Source organism: Colletotrichum karsti (assembly GCF_011947395.1).
Source record: "Colletotrichum karsti strain CkLH20 chromosome Unknown Scaffold20, whole genome shotgun sequence".
In the NCBI taxonomy this organism is placed as follows: domain Eukaryota; kingdom Fungi; phylum Ascomycota; class Sordariomycetes; order Glomerellales; family Glomerellaceae; genus Colletotrichum; species Colletotrichum karsti.
Genome location: NW_024065920.1, coordinates 739102 through 758030, shown reverse-complemented (window position 1 = coordinate 758030; position 18929 = coordinate 739102). Strand labels below are relative to the sequence as shown.

The 18929-nt window shown below is 55.8% G+C and overlaps 7 protein-coding genes across 7 annotated transcripts; 5 read left to right on the top strand and 2 right to left on the bottom strand.

Annotated features, from left to right (window-relative positions):
- Positions 1–182: 182 nt before the first annotated feature.
- On the bottom strand, positions 183–1119 carry CkaCkLH20_06810 (uncharacterized protein; the record flags this gene model as incomplete). Its single annotated transcript, XM_038889527.1, has 2 exons — positions 183–902; positions 1012–1119. 2 exons carry the CDS (start codon positions 1117–1119, stop codon positions 183–185), a joined length of 828 nt encoding a protein of 275 aa, XP_038745339.1.
- Positions 1120–7916: 6797 nt separating this feature from the next.
- CkaCkLH20_06809 (uncharacterized protein) lies at positions 7917–9359 on the top strand (the record flags this gene model as incomplete). Its single annotated transcript, XM_038889526.1, has 3 exons — positions 7917–8933; positions 8986–9118; positions 9181–9359. The coding sequence occupies 3 exons, from the start codon at positions 7917–7919 to the stop codon at positions 9357–9359; spliced, it is 1329 nt and encodes a 442-aa protein (XP_038745338.1).
- Positions 9360–9700: 341 nt separating this feature from the next.
- Positions 9701–10224, top strand: CkaCkLH20_06808 (uncharacterized protein; the record flags this gene model as incomplete). Its single annotated transcript, XM_038889525.1, has 2 exons — positions 9701–9929; positions 9986–10224. The coding sequence occupies 2 exons, from the start codon at positions 9701–9703 to the stop codon at positions 10222–10224; spliced, it is 468 nt and encodes a 155-aa protein (XP_038745337.1).
- A 1243-nt stretch (positions 10225–11467) lies between these two features.
- CkaCkLH20_06807 (short-chain oxidoreductase) lies at positions 11468–12515 on the top strand (the record flags this gene model as incomplete). Its single annotated transcript, XM_038889524.1, has 3 exons — positions 11468–11775; positions 11889–12070; positions 12124–12515. The coding sequence occupies 3 exons, from the start codon at positions 11468–11470 to the stop codon at positions 12513–12515; spliced, it is 882 nt and encodes a 293-aa protein (XP_038745336.1).
- Positions 12516–12718: 203 nt separating this feature from the next.
- Positions 12719–14313, bottom strand: CkaCkLH20_06806 (F-box protein pof7; the record flags this gene model as incomplete). The annotated part of the gene is made up of 2 exons (XM_038889523.1): positions 12719–13858; positions 13918–14313. The coding sequence occupies 2 exons, from the start codon at positions 14311–14313 to the stop codon at positions 12719–12721; spliced, it is 1536 nt and encodes a 511-aa protein (XP_038745335.1).
- A 643-nt stretch (positions 14314–14956) lies between these two features.
- On the top strand, positions 14957–16381 carry CkaCkLH20_06805 (uncharacterized protein; the record flags this gene model as incomplete). Its single annotated transcript, XM_038889522.1, has 2 exons — positions 14957–15200; positions 15258–16381. The coding sequence occupies 2 exons, from the start codon at positions 14957–14959 to the stop codon at positions 16379–16381; spliced, it is 1368 nt and encodes a 455-aa protein (XP_038745334.1).
- Positions 16382–17277: 896 nt separating this feature from the next.
- On the top strand, positions 17278–18452 carry CkaCkLH20_06804 (uracil-DNA glycosylase; the record flags this gene model as incomplete). The annotated part of the gene is made up of 2 exons (XM_038889521.1): positions 17278–17672; positions 17765–18452. 2 exons carry the CDS (start codon positions 17278–17280, stop codon positions 18450–18452), a joined length of 1083 nt encoding a protein of 360 aa, XP_038745333.1.
- Positions 18453–18929: the final 477 nt, after the last annotated feature.

The following is an 18929-nucleotide window of genomic DNA, read 5'->3' as shown; positions in this document are numbered from 1 at the left end:
TGCCGTTCTGTACATCATGACGGGGACTCATTTCCAACAGCGTCCCTCGGGGTATAATGAACCGATGCTACCGCTCCAACCTCCCATACTCCCAAGACATTTTGAACGAGTCCGGACGCGCAGGCCGTGTAATGCGACGCGGACGAAGGAAATGTACACAGCGGAACCATTGACACTTTTTCTCAATGCTTGCTGTTGATAGTACCGAGCTCCGTGTCGTAGTTGCGGAAACGCTGCTTGGCGAACTTGCCGTCCATGCCCAGCTTCCGCTCCGTCACCCACTCCCTCAGCCAGACGAGACCCTTGACGATGAGGAAGAAGACGATGCCGGCGACGGCGATGCCGACGATGTAGGCGGCGACCTTGCCGCTGCCCGTCTTCTGGATGTCGAGGAAGGTGTACGGGTAGAAGCCCTGGGTGGCGTGCGTCACGTACGCGAGGGCGAGGTAAAGCGCGAGGACGATGATGAGCCACAGCATGTGTACCCACTCGAGCTGGGCGGCGCTGGTGCGGGGGATGACGATCTCGAAGAGGGCGAAGGCCGTGTTCATGGCGTGCTGGGAGATGTTGCTCCAGGCGTCGTACTGCTCCGTGTACCAGGTGCCCGGGAAGATGATGGCCCAGTAGACGATGGTGACGATGAAGGGGAAGGTGGTGATCGTGGTGTAGAAGAAGGCGTGGAGGGCCTGGAGGGGGCGCGGGAAGCGGTCGAGGAGCGGGGAGCCGGAGTGCGCGTAGGTGAAGGTGTGGACGGCGGAGACGAGGAAGTAGAAGCCTAGACCCCAGTAGGTGAGGACGGTGAAGAAGGAGAAGCTGGCGCGGGCGTCAGCGCAGCCGCCGTCCTCTTCGTGAGAGCATGCCCAGCCGATTGAGAAGAAACGGACGACGAAGATGTAGAGACTCTGTGTGGAGAAGATATCGCATCGTTAGTTTTGAGTTTTTGGGCGGGTCTGGGCGAAGATGGGATGCGACGACGCGACGAGCGAGATTGGGAATAGGGGCAAAACTCACGATCAGGGCGCGACAAGCGGCCAACAGGTAGGGAGGCAGGAGCCACGAGGTCTCGAACCGATAGGAAGGATCCCAGAGATCCGACCCGAAGCGGAAGGCAGCGAACATGATGATCTATCTGCCCTGGGGAGAAAATTTCCGCTAACGAGGCGCGAAAATGAAAATCCCTTCGTCCCTTTTTTTTCGCTTGACGATGTTCAGGTTTTGGAGTTGAGCCGGGAGTGGGAGAATCGAGACCCAAGAGGTTTTTGAACGTGGGCCTTGGCTTTCGGCGCGGGTCGTTGGGTAGCAGGGGTGTGCTCCGTCGCCGAAGAAGCGCAATTACGTCTCTACCGGGGTGGCCTGGCCTGTCTCTGTGCGATGTCGTGTGCTATCACTCGGTGGTCGATACTATGTTTATATCTTTGTGTATGGCGTAATGTTGCGCGATGAATGTTGTCCAGTGTAGGAATTTGGAGGAGCGCGTGTACTCGAAGATATGCATGCGTGTCTTGAGCCAGTCCCCTTACTCCAACAGCGCCCAATTGACAATGCTGACCGATGCTGCTGGACGAGAACGGCGATAATAACAATAGCAACAGCAACGGCACACTCGACTGGACCTCGGCGGCGGCGTCGCAATCAAGACACGGCCCCGGTGTTGTGGCTGATGCCGATGGGAGGAGCCGTGTTCCTTGCCTGCTTCCCTTTTCGAATATCGGGGCCAGGGACCTGATGCAGAAAGAGGGTCTTGACCGTTGCTGCAGCTAACAAGACAAGGCCGCCTGCTGGGAGGCAACGGAGATGATGTGGGGTGCTGAGAGGTGCAAATGGATACGGATCTTGGTCAGTGCTGGAAAGGGATGACGAGGGGCTCGTTTTCCTCTTTTCAATATGAGCCGAGAAGCCCCATTTGTGACATATTCGAGCAGCCTTTCACGGCTCCATGGTTGACAGTATTCCTGCGGGCGTCCAGCTGCGTTCAGCGAAGAGAAGAGCTCAGCCTTGGCCCTGAGTCCGACTTTTAATTAGGTGCAAGTTGGCTGAGTTTCGCTCACGCCGGTCAGCACTGGTGGTGCGTTTTGCACGTGGCATCTCTGAACTGGGCTGCGAAAAGGAATGTCTGATATCATCAAGCGTGGCTTGTACACGTTCATCCGGCGAATCAACTGAAAATGGCTTGAGCGATGGAGGAGGCAAAGAGACTCGTGAGGAGAAGAAACAGCCGCCGATTTTGATAGCGTACCCAATCCATCGGGGCTGAGATTCGCAGTTGCTCGACCATATCTCATCATTCCCATCCACAGCAATGCTGCATCTTCCACTTCACCCTCGGAAAGTGTGCATGTTGCGGGGTTGAGGCTGATGCAGCGCGGATGGGAGAGAAAAGGCTCTATCATCTTGGGTAAGCAGATTGCAGATCGATCCCCAGATGAACCGTCCGTCGATCAGCGACGCGGCGGTCGGTCGGCCCAGGGCGAACGTGCCACAAAGAACCACTTGTACGACGGGACCGAAACTGGGACAGGCCTTGCACCTGTGCGAGTGCCAACCGCGCTTGTCGTGCAAGACGGCTGAATCGTGGATACTGGATGCTCATCTCCGCGCTTGCGTTGTGACGGAGAAGCGCGATACAATTGTGACCGCCAGTTCCCAACCCCTGGGAAAGCCGCGGCAAGCCAGCATGGACGGCGGGCGGGTCGCTGCGAGGGTAGCCATGGGCCGAGGGGAAGAATTCGAGAAGACGACGACTCTCCGCCCACAAGAACCACATGGTGGTCATCGTTCAACGAATAAACCTCCTTGGCAACGGTAATAACGGTAACGCGAAATCACAATCGATCCAGAGGATCCATAGAGCTACGGCTGGTCCCACAGCCCACCTTCAACACTTGCACGCTGTTGCCAATAACCGTTGTGATTTCATGCTCGTCATTCTGCCTGGCCTTGCTCCGTCCAGAGGAGGCGCATGGAGACTTCTCGTGTGGCTAATAATGTCGTATCCAGATCTCCAGAGGTGGACTAAAATCCAATATTTCGCCAGCGAATATCAGCAATTTCCATTGGGGATCATGAAAGCCATCGTATGTATGGGTTGCGGTAATCTGACTCGCCTCGGTCATCGGGTCAGCAGATGTTGTCAGCGTCCATTTTGGGTCAATTATTGGTTCCCACGAAGCTTATGTCTGTGGTGCTGTCGTTGGTCCGTGGAGGCTAGACCCTATGCCAACGGATAATTTAGACATAGGCAGTGGGCAATCTATGTCAAGGCCGGGAGCTTGCCTGCGCCTGAGTAACTTGATCTGGAGTGATATTGCTGTTTAGCAGAGGTCGCTATTAGTATCTCTCGAGATGACTGCTGTCATCGTCGTTGGCACTGAAGTGGTTGCCCGCACAGACTCGATCCCGATGCCAAAGTCAAAAGCGTGGGAATGAACCGTACGAGGCTCCCTCGTTCATCTCATGTTACTTGTTCTTCGTCTCTCCTCATCTCCCCTGTTCCAGCCACGTAAAGGATGCCGTAACCAAACTTTGAAAAGCGGTGAACGGCTGGAGAAGCAAGGCCAAGGACCAAAACTGGTCGTCGACAACGGGGGGGCAAATAGCCAATTTGATGAATCCAGAAGGCGCCGTGGCACGCAGGGGTGGTTCAAGGGACGTAAGCGGGCTCCGTAGACGGGAGTCGAAGCCGATCGATCGGGCCAGTGAGCCTATGTCCGCAGATAGAAATGAAGCCGGAGAGGGGAGCCATGGGTTGTATGGATAAAGCAACGATCAAGAGACGGTCAGCATCATGGCTCGTTGAGCGACACAGTCGGCGGTTTGAGACTCAGGAGTAGCTTCGCGGCTTCAACCTCCACAGACCGTGCGGTTGGCGACAAGTCATGTCCCGTCAGCAGCTGCCACCCCGACGACAGTGCACAGAGGGAGAACCGTAGGTGCTGTAAATAGTCGAGAGGTCGCTGGAGCACAAGCCACTCGTTGAATCGTGCCCATCCAATGTTGCTAGCGATGGCGAACCACCCGGCTGCGCACGAGACTTGTTGGAGGGGCAATGCTGATCACCTCTGCGAGATCGTGAACTGTTTTTCGAGTCGGTACTTACGGCCAGAGAAGAGTCCGAGGCACATCTTGCACAACCGTATGCTCCTGCATCGGCACGGAAGCCTGAGTTGGTACTCTGTACATGTCGGCCGCCATCCTTTGCGTGCCGGTTTAAGTGCTTTGGCGTGAGGTAAGCAAGGTTGAAGGCGGCGAAGCAGGCAAACAACAAACAAACAGCGCCTGTGCTTTTTTGCAGACCCTGCCGCTGCTGCCACGGAAGAGACATGTTTGGTTCCGTTGGCACATTTGGAGATGGAGGTTGTAGGTCGCACGTTGCGGTACCATTTTCATCTCGTGTGGGCAGCCAATGGCATGCCCGATGGAACATAACGGCCATTCCATTAAGGAGGATTTTGACGGTTATTGCAGCATTGTGTGCCCATCTTGCCTCTCGAGAAACCGGCTTGGAGGCAGAGAAGCCATTGATACGCGGACCAACAACTGTTGCTGGAATGGGTCGCGTATTTGCAGATGGGCGTGGTAGGTGACGACTAATAATTGCGATCCAAGTGTCCGCACTTTTTGGGTGACGACAACAGAAGGAGTCCCAGGCTGGTTGCCAACAGCAGGGGTTCAGACCCGATTGAGACTCGTTCCTGCACAAAATGAATAGTTCGATGGCCCTAAGGCAAGGTACCTTATCTCTCGTCTGGTGTGAGGGTGACATGAGGTGAGAAAGCGGGTTTGTGATTGCAAAAGCGAGGATGCTGAAGTGTTTGGCAACTCGTGCGGCCATCAACCGCCATCTGTCGCGCCGGTGCGTTGTGCCGCGGTTGGTGGCTGACGACCGCCTGAGCCGGTTTACTTGGCGAGCATGCAAGAAGACGCAGCTGGGGATTAATACAATATTGCGTCAATGGCGGCCATTTGTGTTGTCTGACGTGGTAGACGTGAATGCAACGCTAGAGTTGCCATCAGTTGAGTTTTGGGCCTTCTGGTAGCAGCCATGCCACCGTGGTGATGATTTCCAGCCGGCCGTGTGATGATACGTATTCGCGCTTCTGGTTTTGTAGCTCCGGTTTGCACTCCTCATGCCATGATGTATGATGCAGTGTTGTTGCTGGCCGGCCGAAGAGGACGCGCGTGGGCGAGCCAACAAGACCGCGTGCGTACTTGTACCTGCACATTCGGCGTCAACTCTCGGGGCCGGTACGGAGGCGAGCTACATGAGCGTCGATGGCTCGATGGGTGCATGCTCAAGCAGAAGACGCTTCGACGGGCATCCCACGGGCGTCCATCGGGGCCGCTGTCCCTGTCCCAGGACTGCAGCTAGAACCGGAACTGGTATTCGTAGACATGTCGGTACGGAGATGGAGAGGGCTGCTGCGCAATGATCAATGTACTCTGCAGGACGGGATGTAGGGGGAAAGGAAAGTGGGCGGACATTTCTGGGCGCGGGAGAGTGACAATTGAGGTATCAACGACAAGCGTTCAAACTAAGCAGAGCCATGGCCAGTTTGATAGTCCGTCTATCATCAACGGTCCAGGTGCTCCGGAAGGTTGGTGAGCGTTGGATTTCTTTGCAGCGTCCTCTGTAGAGCGCATCCGTAGTCGGTACTCTGCAGAAAATCGGATCGGGGTCCCGTGGATGGTGGCCATCTCTCCCCCTCCTCTGAGGCACTCGAGCTCGACCTGAGAGTCTTGTTCGGGGGCGTGGCACCCTGGGCGTGGAGTGGTTTGGTTTTGACGGGGCGAAGACCAGGGACGCAATTCTTAGTCGAGGGGACCCTGCAACAGAGTGAGGATCGGGTGGTTCTGGGCCCTTTCCCTTTCGCCATGTCTTTCCCCGTTTTGTTCAGGGGTTCGAGAAAAGAAGAGACGCTAAGGTTGAAAAGAGCAATGGCGACAGGGGGTCGAGAAGACGATTCAAGGGGGTTCGGGCTGGTGCTGCTGGGTCCTTCCTTTCCTGCTGTTCAGCGCTTTTTTGGGGAGCCATGCGCGGCCAGGAGGAGAACCATGAACAGAGATGGAGGAGGGGCGAATTGCGAATTCGATGGTCTGATATTAAACGAATTAGTTGATGGGATATTGATGGAGTTGGGCAGTAAAGAAGACGTTGGAAAATATTGATGTGTTCGTACCTCAGGCTGTTGGCATTACATACATTAGATTAGGTAAGGTACAGAGTACCGTAGGCGCAAAAGACAGGAAACACACCAAAAGAAAGTGACATGCGAAAAAAAAAGAGGACAGGGAAGAAACGAACAGACGAACAAAGCAAGGAGGTTTCTGCACAGCAACGCAACTGGACAATTCCACGTCCTCTTGGGCCCCCCACAGTCCTAGCGGTAGGTGGTCACAGGTGTCACTGCAATCCGACAGTTGGGCTCCATCCGTTGCTGCATGCCTTACATGAGGTGCTTTTTAGTACAGAGTACGGAGTACGAATAGAGAGACAGCGCGGACAGAAACCTCGAATTTTGCTTCCTTTTTCTCCGATCCAAATGGGAATGCGAGACAGCGACAAGCGACAGGCGACAGACAGCAGCAGCAGCCGCCATTCCCGACTGGGACGAAGCACACAGCCTTGCATAAGACAAGGTAGTACAGTCGGCACTTTTTTGTGGCATTGGAAGCCGTAGAACCGCGGCATTCGTGCTTTGCAGCAGGTAGGAAGGGAGCTTTGTAGAAAATAAAATATAGAAATGAAATCGTAAGTGCGTCTGCATCGATGGTCCATGTTCATGTACCTACCTTACGGAGTAGGAATACGGACTGGAGTAGGTACGGATACCTTACCTGCCCTGGGTGCTGAGCGAAAAGATACGTACCGAGTAGCTCCCGGCATTCAGACCATTCTTTCATTCAATTCAGTGGAGGTCCATCTGCCCTGGCTGGCACCTGGACATGGAACATCCCATCCACCTCCAGTCCCCTCCATCCTTCCTTCACTCTTCAGCCATCCCGCCCTGGACAAGGTGACAAGCCCAAGGTCAAGGTGACAGACAAGGTGACCTGTCGCCCTTTCTTTCCTCCCGTTATCGTAGTCGTCGTCGTCGTCTTCTTCTTCTTCGTGCCATTCTTCCACCTCAGCTTCTTTCTTCTACAGACAGGAGGATTAGGATTGCGCATCTCACTTCGCCTCAATCTTTTCCTCTCCTCACCTTCTCTCGCTCCCTCGAAAACTCTGTCCTTGTGCTTCTCGACAAAAACCTTCGCCCTCTTGTCTGGAATGCTCTTCTCTGCCCTCCCCGCCATTGTCTCCTTCGGCTGACCCTCCGTCCCGTTACCGTCGCCGTCCCCGTCATCCGTTGGCCTGGCCGATTCTACTTTTCGCTCTCCCCAACCTAACCCTTTATTCGTAATACTAATATTATCCCACCTCACTATAATCTATACCTTACCCTGTCTGGCCTTACCTGGCTTCGCCCTCCCTCCTTATTCACCCGTCCAGTCCTTTTCACCACAACGACGACCCCGGATCTATCTTTATTCGCTTCTCTCGCGACCCCCCTCATCAACCAGGGACCGTCCTGCCTGTCATGTCTATCTGCCACTGTTAAACACGACCCGGTCCTTTTTCAACGCGGCTCCCGCCCTACCAACGACTCTCCTCTTCTTTCGCCCACCACCAATCCCAACAACCACCGTCTTGTGAGACCAGCAGTCGCAGTCGCAGTCGCAGTCGCAGTGGTGCTCTTCTTAAGCGCCAGCGTCGCACAACCTTTCACAGCCGACTCACCTACTCGCCTGCCGCCCGTCGCCCGTCGCACCCACCGATTCCGATCAGGAACCTTCACTCAAACGGCTGCGGTGGTCGTCACACCCCAGATGATCTCTGCAGTCCGCTCGTAGCTACTGAGACACGATCGTTGTACACCATGGCTACCTCGACCGGATTACCGCGTATGTCCTTCGGGGCGAGCAAAACTCTCGACCTGAGTCTGGATCTGCCCATCGTCCTGCTACCTCCAAACGACGACCTGCCATCCTCATTCGACTACGACAGTGACGACGAGGATGCCCAGAGAACGCCCACTACCGCAAATATTCCACAAATCCCCGAGCGGAGCACACGCCGAGCCCACAATGAGTCCCCAACGCTGGGCAGTCCCAAAGTCCCCCTCCATCCTATTCCTTTCATGCAGGCTGCCTTCTCCGAGTCGTTTCTCGAGGTCGCCGATGGTAACCCCGCCGAAAAGCCGAAGCTCAAGTCTGCTGATGCGAAAGCGCGTCGTGAAGAGCTTATCAGCCAAGAACGGGAGGATGATCTACCAGACATGCTCTGGCGCTATCGTCCTGGGCAGCAGCAGCACGAGCTCCATAAGCTCATGGCCCAGATCTCATTCGGCGTCTACTTATTGCTAAACGGCATGGCCAACAGCGCAGCCCAGGTTGTCAGCATTCTCCAGGGACATATTGACGAGGTGGACGAGTTTCTCGAGGTGGTCATGGAAGACTTTGAACAAGCGTCCAAGGACCTCAAGGAGAGGATAGACTACCTGCGCTTGCCAATGGAGAATCTGGAGGTATTCGAGAAACTTTTGGAGGATCGTAACTTTCGAATGGAAATCGTCCAGGGAAACGAGAAGATCGAACACATTGTTGCCCGCACAAACATTCTGTTGGAGCAGTACGACAAGGATGTGCAGCACGGCCTGGCCGCGACCAAGGAATTTGCGATTTACCTGGCCCAGCAAAACGGCGGCACTTGGCGCCAGGACCGCCCAGATGTCGTTGACATATACGCCGCCATGAAGGGCAATACCGAAGGCTGGTACAACGCATTTGTTGAGCTGCAGGCTCAGGGAAAAGACTTGAACGCTCTCGTCATCAAGCTTGGCAAGATGGTGGCGGAAATGAGTAAGAAGGCTGGTGAAGTCAGCCGGAGAACCTGGGTGAGTAGATGCTGGGTGCTTCAAGACTGATTTCGGCGCTAATGTGAAGCAGGCAAGCATTCCGCCATTCACCTTGCCCATTCAAGGTCCTCGAACTGACGAAGCCTCGCTCAAATCCCCACCTGCTTCACCACCTTCACTGAGAAGCGCCAGGCGATCGACCCTACGCGCAAACAGTGTGAGCGGTGGGTCTATATCTACAGGCAGGTCAAGCTCGAGTACGAGTTATTTTGAGATACCGGTTCAGAGACCGTCACCGGCGGCTTCACCGGACCGACAATCCACGCTTACTGCTCAAACGGCGCACACGAGCAGAAGTGCCCACACGGCGAGAAGCACGCATACGAGCAGGAGCAACCACACTACAAGCAGCTCTCGCACAACTGGGAGCTTCCACACGACGAACAGCGGGCGTACAGCTCATAGCGGACACACAACTCACAGCACACACTCCGCTCAGAGCTCAGTTCACAGCACGCACACTACGACGCCGAAGCTGACTTTGGAAACTCCCGATGCCGGCTCGGGGCCGATTGTGTCTGATGACGTGGATGACGCGCCGCTTTTCCTTCTACAACCTCGGACGTACACGCCACAACCACCAGAGTCTTCATCGCCAGTGGCCACTGAATCGTCCAAATATGAGCCGCCAACAGAGGCGCCCGTACCCACGAAGAAGACTTCGCTTCGGCAACGAGTCTCGCTCAAGACGACCCCTCCCGAGTCAATTCTGATTCCTCCTCCAGCTACAGATCTTCAGCATTCCCATGCTGGGCGAGAGTCACCCCGGCAGTATCAGACTCCCGACTCGGCATACGGCTCAGACGTTGATCAACGACCACGATATCATACCACCAACGAACTATCTCCGCAGGTGCAGCCTCCAGTGCTGCCTTCTCCTCGGTCGGAGCACCAATTCTATCGTCCTGTTCAAGCAAGCCCGCACTCTCCTCTTCAGCAACGACCACTCACGGCTGGTGCCCAACCCAGGTCTCCGTATGCTCAGTCAGGGTACTACCCGTCTCATCAAAGGAATGCACCTTCCCGCTTAGGAGGAGCAAGTATGTTGAGTACTGTCACGACCATGACATACGACTCTCAGGCGACGGCAAGTGGAGAAAAACGGCTCAAGAAGAAGCGCAGCGCATTTGGCTGGCTGAAGAAGGCTTTCTCTCTCGACGAGGAGGAGCGAATGGCATACGAGCAACGCAGACAGCAGCAAACGCCCAACATGTACTACGATGCCAGGAGCCCCAAATTCTTGGACGGCAAGAGAGTCACACCACGCTAAGACGGTCTCCCGATTCGTCATACCATGACCGCGGACTCGGTATTCACGTCGATCTGCAGGTCGACAGGTTCTCGGTCCTACCGGGACCCGGAAACTCGCTTCATCGAAACGCATGCCGATCTCCGAAGCATTTCTTAACCCGCTCTATTGCGCGTATTTATCCTGGCTTTGGGCACGAAAGTGCCACACTGATACCCCAGGCGTACACTGATATTTCATTTCCATATTTGTGTGCGTCTAAGACAAAGGCCCAATGGCATCCTTGTCTATTGCAAGATTTTCCCAGCATATAGCATGTTTTTTAGCACACTCATATTTGTTTTTTCTGGGAAAAGGAACTTGCAACTTGGGAGAGGAAACACTGAACACCATCATCCTGCTAGGTGTTGGGGCGTTTTGTAACAATGTAGCGATTTGTCATTCTGTTTCATGCATTTACAGGTCTTGTCTGCCTACTCTGCCCGTTTGTCGGGTCGTAATGTATGATTCGACGAGAATCAGAAAGAATAACGGCCAACCATGTATGGCAAAATATAGATTAAGTATCACCTTCCCTAAAGGTTTTTTTTTTTTTTTTTTTTTTTTCGAGAAGCTCGTATAATTAAATTCCTCGCTCGTGACTTCACAGATCTACCTACCAACCACACAAGGTCTAAATCTTCGGCGTATTCCTGGTATCTTGGCCTTTGGAACGTCCAACCTCTGCATACGAAGTTGACCTATGTAAGACGACACCAATACTACGTCGTACGCGCCCAAAACTCCTAGATAGTTACCGATTCAGATACTGATTATTATTTCCTGTTATAAGTGGTCTTCGTTAACTCGAATCGGTTTCTTCTGGTAGGTCCACATGGCGACCCTGCTGCGGTTAATAACAACCGAGGTTCGGGATTCCGTGATGCCAATCGGTAGTTAAGGTCTGCAGACATAACGGACGATTTAATGTGGTCCATTTTCCGAAGTCCCTTAGTTTTTAATGGGTATCGTATGCAAACTACTCGGAAGAAATACTCAAATCCGGGATAGATGCGTTTTCTGCAACGATCCGTCTTACGTGAGACCCAGGGAGGGGCCGCATAAGGAAGCTGTATAAGAAGAGAAAAGAAATAAAAGCGCACACCGACATATCTTCAAGATTATATAGCCTAGACATTCTTACTTTTCTCTCATACAAATTGCCTCTTCATCTAGGATTCGAAGGACAGTTTCCCAAATACCGAATTACCGCACTACCGCAGCCATGGCACAAGACGCAGCCAGACAGCCCAAGACGTGGTTCATCACGGGGTGCTCGAGCGGCTTCGGCGAGGCGCTCGTGAGGAGGCTGCGCGCCGAGGGCGACAACGTGATCGCGACGGGACGGCAGGCCGACGTCAGGCTCGCGCACCTGCGGGACACGGGGGCGCGGGTCATGGACCTCGACGTCTCGGCGCCCGAGGCCGTGATCCGGGCCAAGGTCGAGGAGGCGTGGGGGGTGTTCCCGGGGGGCGTGGACGTCGTTGTGAATAATGCGGGTTACGTGCTTTCTGCGCTGACGGAGGATTTGACGTGAGCTCTCTCCCTCTCCCTCCCCCCCTTTTTCTCTCGGACTATCTGGTGAAGAAGGGTGGTGGTATCGGAATCGGGGATTCTCGTGACTGACGGGACGAGACGTGACACAGACAGGAGAAGACGGAGGAGAGTTTTCGGACGAATTTCCACGGCCCGATGAATATCACCCGCGCGTTCTTGCCGTTCCTGAGGAAGAAGGGGACGGGGACCCTGTTGTATCTCGGGTCGCAGGCCGCGTGGCACGCGGATCCGTCCGCGGGGGCGTACTGCGCCAGCAAAGCCGCCTTATCCAGTTCGTTTCTCCCGCCTTCCCCTTACTGTTTCTCATGCTAAAGAATGCTACAGTGGCCGTCGAATGCCTCTCGAAGGAGCTCGCCTTCGTGGCCCCGGGCCTGAAGGTGCTGATTCTGGAGCCGGGGTACTTCCGGACCGAGGTGTTCGTCAAGATCACGCACCCGCACCCGCCGCCGCGGGCGACGGACGCGGCGTTGACGGCGTTCGACGAGGCCGTGAGGGCGGGCGAGAGCCAGATCCACGGGACGGAGCCGGGCGACCCGGCCAAGGCGGTGGAGAGGATGGTGGAGCTCGTCCGGGGCACGGGGATGGCGGAGGGGAGGGAGGTGCCGTTGAGGGTGCCGTTGGGGACGGACGGGTTGGAGAGGATCAAGGGGAAGTGCGAGGGGGTTTTAGAGGTTTGCAAGGAGTGGGAGGACGTTGCGAGGAGTACGGATTGGTGAGGGTACGGAGAAATGGGGGAAGTGTTGGTTGTAAAGATTAGTTTTCATTGTTGGCACGAGAATAAGAAGACAACGCAGATCGCTGTCGGCCTCATTGCTGTGAACATCTCACAACGCACCTTTAGACACATTGAAACGCACTATTCGGTAATGCGAATTATTGGGTAAGGACAAGGCTGTCCTCGTCTATTGAGTGCCTCAACTCACGCACCGACGCCGTAACTCTTGACTCTACTAAAATGGAAGGGCTTGTCGTTCTTCAGTCCAAACTCGCCCCAGTCGTCCGTCAGCTTGTTGTAGCTGGAGAAGCTCTTCCACACCAACTTCGTGTTCCGAGCGCGCTTTCCCACATTCTGCATCGATAGATCCATTCGGTATATGTACCTGGACGCGACGCCCTCGGTCTCAATGATCAAATCCCCCTCCGCCTCGCCCAGGGGCGCGTCTGGGTAGTCCAGGACTGAAGACAACCGCCAACGCCCTTTCAATCCGTCCCGCATAACGATGGACGGCAGGTAGGGGGCTGCGCCGTCTTTGTGCTGTTCGAGGTGCTCCTTGGTCATGTAGTGCACGACGTTGGCCGGCTCAGAGGTAGTCAGGAGGCTGATTACGGTGCCGTCGCGGAAGAAGCGGAGGTACCGGTAGTACGTTACGATGTGGACGGGGGTGTTCCAGGTGATCTGGTTCGCGTTGGCGCCTCCGGATCGAACGTAGTTGACGGTGGAGATGTAGCAGCCGTTGAAGCGTACGCGGGGACGGTGTCGCCACAGCTTCCGCCACGAGGAGGAGTAGAGCTCGCTGAACAGGGCGAGGGTGTTTACTTCCTTCTCCTCCTCACGGTGTTGCGCGAGCTCCCGCATGCTGACGAACTCGGTGTCCTCTATCTCTTCTTCCTCCTCCAGGGGCTCCCAGTAGATGCCCCTTTGCCAGTGATGGTGCATGCCGGCGAAACCGAACTCGGTGCCGAGAGCGACGCGCCGCCAGATGGACTCTTCTGTGGCAACTATGTAGGCAAAGCGTTTGCACACGAGGGACAAACGCACGTAGTCCCCTACATCGAGGATAGCTACTTCTTTGAAGATGTGGAGCAGAATTTCCTCTGGCACCTCAGCTATCGGACAAGGCGGTGCCGGATCGCCTTCTACCGGAGGGGGCGCAGCTGCAACAGAGAGTCCGGAGAAGCTTGTGATGAGCTCGCTAATTGTTTGCTGCTGCGTCTCTACGGACTTGCCCGCCACGGCCGGGGTAGCTGCCGACGTAGCTGATGTGCTGGGCTGCGCAGGCTTCCCCACTGCTGCTGGAAAGTGTTTCTTTCTGTAAGCCAAGTCCACACGGTGGTCGAGCTGGAGAAAGAGTTAGAACTGGAGTACTCTCCGGTGGTAAGGATGCGATTTCTACTTACCCTGAAGGCCTTGCGATAGAGCTTCAAGCTGTCGCCGAGGTTGCCGATGGCTTCCTTCTCTACTGCCTCTTCAAAATGGTCCAGGGCCGAGACCAGCTCCTTTTCCTCGGCCTTTGTTGGTCCTGCAGCATTCTCCAAGGTCCTCCCTGACGATAGAGGTGGCGGTTCATCGAAAGTCAAGGCCCGGGCGTATTCCTCGTCTTCTTCTATTTGAGACCTCTTAGTTGCTGAAGTAGTACTGGAGTGTTCGGGAGGCGCGGGTGCCTTGGATGATGAGGGTCCGGCATTCTTCCGTGCTCCGCGAGACTCTTGGGGTGGCCTCTTAGACTGCAGTTCAGTTCGCCATTTTTGTCGGAAAGATTCCAACTCGGAATCATTTGGCGGGTTTTCTTCCATGACGTGGGATGGAACGGCTCAAGGAAAGACCTGAGCTGTGAAGTATAGGAACCACTATGATAACGACATGAGGAATGGCTTCAAAAGTGTCAACGAATGCACAGATGAGTGGGAACTCAAGCTGTTCTAGGTGGCGTTTAAAGATGGATTTCAGCGATGAGATGTAGTTGAAGCTGGCCACTCATCATCGACCATGCGTTGTAAGCAAGCACGCCGAACTGGAGTCATTCGGCGTCTGGTCCACCGGCCTTATCGGTGACATTTAGCGGGCTCGTGCAGTGGGTGCAGGCACCGTGTGGGTGGGCGTGGCGCATCAGAGGACCCACCAGAGTTTCGACCAATGAAATCGCACGTTCGTGACATGGAGAGAGCTCGGCTCGGCCAGCGAAAGCGAAAAGTGCACCCGGGCCCAGCGCCACCCATATCACTATCTCCGGCAGAAAAATTTGGGGGTGTGAGAAGGAGCGCGATGTCGCAGTCATGACGGCCGGACTCTGTCAAACGGGGTAAGGTCAATTTCGCCCTTCACGTCCCCTGCTCCCCTGCTCTGCGAGAAAAGCTCGTGAAAGCTTGTCCTCCCCTCATCATCTCACTTCCTCGTCCCACAGCTTGCTCTTTTTGCACCACGTTTTACAGACTCGGAATGGGATCCGAACCATTGTTCAGCTCCGATCCCTCCGACCATGCCAAGTGGACCGAGATGACTACGATAAACCAGACGTCCGCCGGCCAAGACCATGACAGATTCGATCCCGACGACTCCTTCGCCATGGCCCGCATGATTCCAGCAAAAGACGGCGGCGGTCCGGCGACAGGCGACGACGACATTAGTGCACCGCAAAAGATGATATCGGCCATGTCCGGCAGTCTACTCACCTCGCTTCTCGGTGAGCATCTTGTCGCACTCTGATTAACCGGTCGCTTGCTAACGCAGTAGTCTGCAGTGACACCCCTCGATGTCGTGAGAGTCCGATGGCAATCCCAAACTGTTACCCCGCCCTCGGTGGACTTCTCCAAGCTCGCGATGACGACCAGCAACCTGAAGGCGTTCAACACGGAGAACCTCGGAGTTACGGCATGCTGCAGAGAGGTCTTCTTCATGAACAACTCTTCCGAGCTGTGCATAGCGATGCCCAGGGCGGAGGGCGCGGCGACCGCCGCAGCGGCTGAATGCGCTGTCGAGGAGGTGGAACGAAAGACCATCAGCTCGACCATGGACGGACTGAGAAAGATCGCGCGCAATGAGGGGTTCACCAGCCTCTGGCGGGGTCTGTCTCCCACATTATTAATGACAATCCCCGGCAACATCATCTACTTCACCGGCTACGACTGGCTGCGATACAACAGAAAGAGCCCGATTGCTCAAAGGCTCAACGACGACACTGCCCCCCTCGTCGCCGGCTCCGGAGCCCGCATTCTCGCCGCCGCCGCCGTCAGCCCGATCGAGTTGTTCCGCACGAGAATGCAAGCCACGTCCGGCAACTCTGCAACAGGCCACCTCGCCAACACCTTCAGAGGCATCAAGGAAATGGTCAACACGAGCGGTTACAGTGCTCTATGGAGGGGTCTGACCCTGACTCTGTGGAGGGATGTGCCCTTCTCGGGTATCTACTGGTGGGGATACGAGACGATCCGGGGAAAGTTGACGGACCTGCGTGAGACCCGCCGCGGCCGGACCCTGGATGTTAGAGGCTCCCGGACACAGTCGCGCCGGAGATCGCAGAGCCGGGAGAACCATTCGGAAACATTGACCGACAGCTTCATCGCCGGCGCCGTTTCCGGCGGATTTGCATCGATAGTAACGATGCCGTTTGACGTCGGCAAGACCAGGACTCAGGTCTACCGCGACTCCCCCAATGCCGCCAAAGCGGCCGCTGCAGAGCAAGGCTCCATGATGCGCTTACTCTACCACATCTTTTCCACCGAGGGAATCTCAGGCTTGTGGAAGGGCTGGATTCCTCGCACGCTCAAGGTCGCTCCGGCATGCGCCATCATGATCAGCAGCTACGAAGTCGGCAAGCGGGTGTTCAGGAGCGTCAACGAGAAGTCCAGGCAGGAAACGGACTAAAAGCACATCATCACCACTCGTCCTTTTTTCTTTTTCTTGTTTTCTAGCATTGCTGGGCGTTGAGAGGGCGGGCTGCTATTAATGAACCGGTCGGAAAAGAACCCGGGCTCGGAGTTTGCACGCCAAACGACACAACGTCGTGGTTGGTTTTATTAGACATTGGGAAAACCACAAAGCTTGTATTGTACTATGTAGCCAAGATGTAATGATACCTCCCCCACAACGTGGTCTTTCGTCTTTTTTGCTACGTAAACTTTCGATGCCAAGTTTTGATAGAGCTTTCGTGATATGACAGGATGCACCGTCCAATGACGCCTCCCGGAGACGCCTCAGACGCCCGGATGAAGTCATCACTTTCGTCCCAAACGACGCCAATCTCAGGGGAAGCGCGGAAACGGCCAAGCCAGCTGGGGGCGCCGCAGGGCTGCAGCTTCCAGGCAGCTCCCCCGCCCGAACCAACCACTGAAACTCGTCAGAACGCGCCTGGAATAGCGGGTTCGCGTAAATGACTTTTTTTTTCCCTTCCATCCTAGCGCGTCGCTCCACGCGCGACGGTCCGTAGACCGGCACTGGCAACCGGGCTAAGAATTCTCGACTACGACCCTTCGACGCCAACCTCCTTCTTCTCCTCACCTTCGACGCTTACTTTCTGGTTTTTCTTTCTATTGTACTTCAACATCTTTGATTTTGAACCTGAACTTACGAACACCTCCATTGACGACCAATTGACGCCTTCACGACCTTGCAACGCCATCAAAAAGCACACAATTCAACGCCTACGCCGCCCTTGCCAGCTCGTCCTCCGTTCCCGCCGCCGGCCAGACCAAGGGACGACGTCCAACGTCCTACGCCCTCACCGTCACAACCAGCCGTACCTCCTCCGCACATATTCCAACATGTCGACCCTGAAGAGGAAGGCCGGCACGCTGTCGTCCGGAGACAGTAAGAAGCCCAAACAGGACGGCAGCATCATGTCCTTCTTCGGCACCGCCCCGAAACCAGTGGCGGCGGCGGCAACCGCCGCCAAGGGTTCCACCGCAGGGAGCGGTGGCAGCGCCGACGCCACCGAGACGCCGGCTCCCAAGTTCGACAAGGAGAAGTGGGTCGCCGGGCTGACGGCCGAGCAGAAGGAGCTGCTGCAGCTCGAGATCGAGACGCTGCACGAGAGCTGGCTGGCGTACCTCAAGGACGAGATCACGACCAAGGAGTTCCTCGACCTCAAGAGGTTCCTGAACAGAGAGACGGATGCCGGAAGGAAGTGGTTTCCTCCCAAGGAGGACGTCTACTCCTGGTTCGTCACCCCTCTACTTCACATTCTATTTCCTCCTCTTCCCTGGATATCCGACGTCTTTTGCGAATCATCTCTCTAACTCTTTCCCACAGGTCCCGCCACACCCCCTTCAACACCGTCAAGGTCGTCGTCGTCGGCCAGGACCCCTACCACAACCACAACCAGGCCCACGGCCTCGCCTTCTCCGTCCGGCCCCCGACCCCGGCGCCGCCCTCCCTCAAGAACATGTACATCGCCCTCAAGAAGGACTACCCGACCTTCGCCCCGCCCCCCAAGAACGGCGGCCTCCTCACGCCCTGGGCCGACCGCGGCGTGCTCCTCCTCAACACGTGCCTGACGGTGCGCGCCCACGAGGCCAACTCGCACTCGAACCGCGGCTGGGAGCGCTTCACGCAGAAGGTCATCGACCTCGTCGCCGCCAAGCGCACCCGCGGCGTCGTCTTCGTCGCCTGGGGCACCCCCGCCGGCAAGCGCGTCGTCAAGGTCGACCAGAAGAAGCACCTCGTCCTCAAGAGCGTCCACCCCAGCCCGCTGAGCGCGTCCAGGGGCTTCTTCGACTGCGGCCACTTCCGCAAGGCCAACGACTGGCTCGTCTCCCGGTACGGCGCTGGCGCCGAGATCGATTGGGACCTGAGCGGGGCGAAGAAGGTCGAGGCCGCCGTCGTCGAGACCAAGGCTGTCGTGACCGGCGAGGATGCCAAGGAGAACGTTGAGACCAAGGCCCTGGCTGAGGTCAAGACTTTGCCGCTGGAGGATGAGGAGGACGAAGAGGAGGAGTAATGTGCAGGACGGCCGAGTATGAGCGAGTTGACTGACTTTGAACATGATTGGGTGTTCGATGAAGTGTGCTGTTTTTTTTTCTCTTGATGTGTGGACCATCTACTAGGAATCGGCCTGGATCATGACTTGTTTTATTAGACGATACAGCCTGCTGAGGGCATATGAGGGACCACGTATAGATGCATGACGGCACTGGCCAGGGTATGAGTTGGGTTCGGGGAAAATAGATGAGATGCGATTCATCAAAGACGTGTTGGTTCAATGAGGCAGTGGACACGGGTGAATTGCCCAAGTCAAACGAGATTTCCCGTCACGGACATTCAGTGTCGGTCGACATGCCGGCCGATATGTACGCACACATGCCTGACGCCTCTGCGAGGAAAAGATAACGGAGGAAGGTTGCGCGGCGGGTAACCTTTTAATGCCGTCGGCAATGTTCTTCTATGACTATCTCTTCCTACCGTACAGTTCAATTCG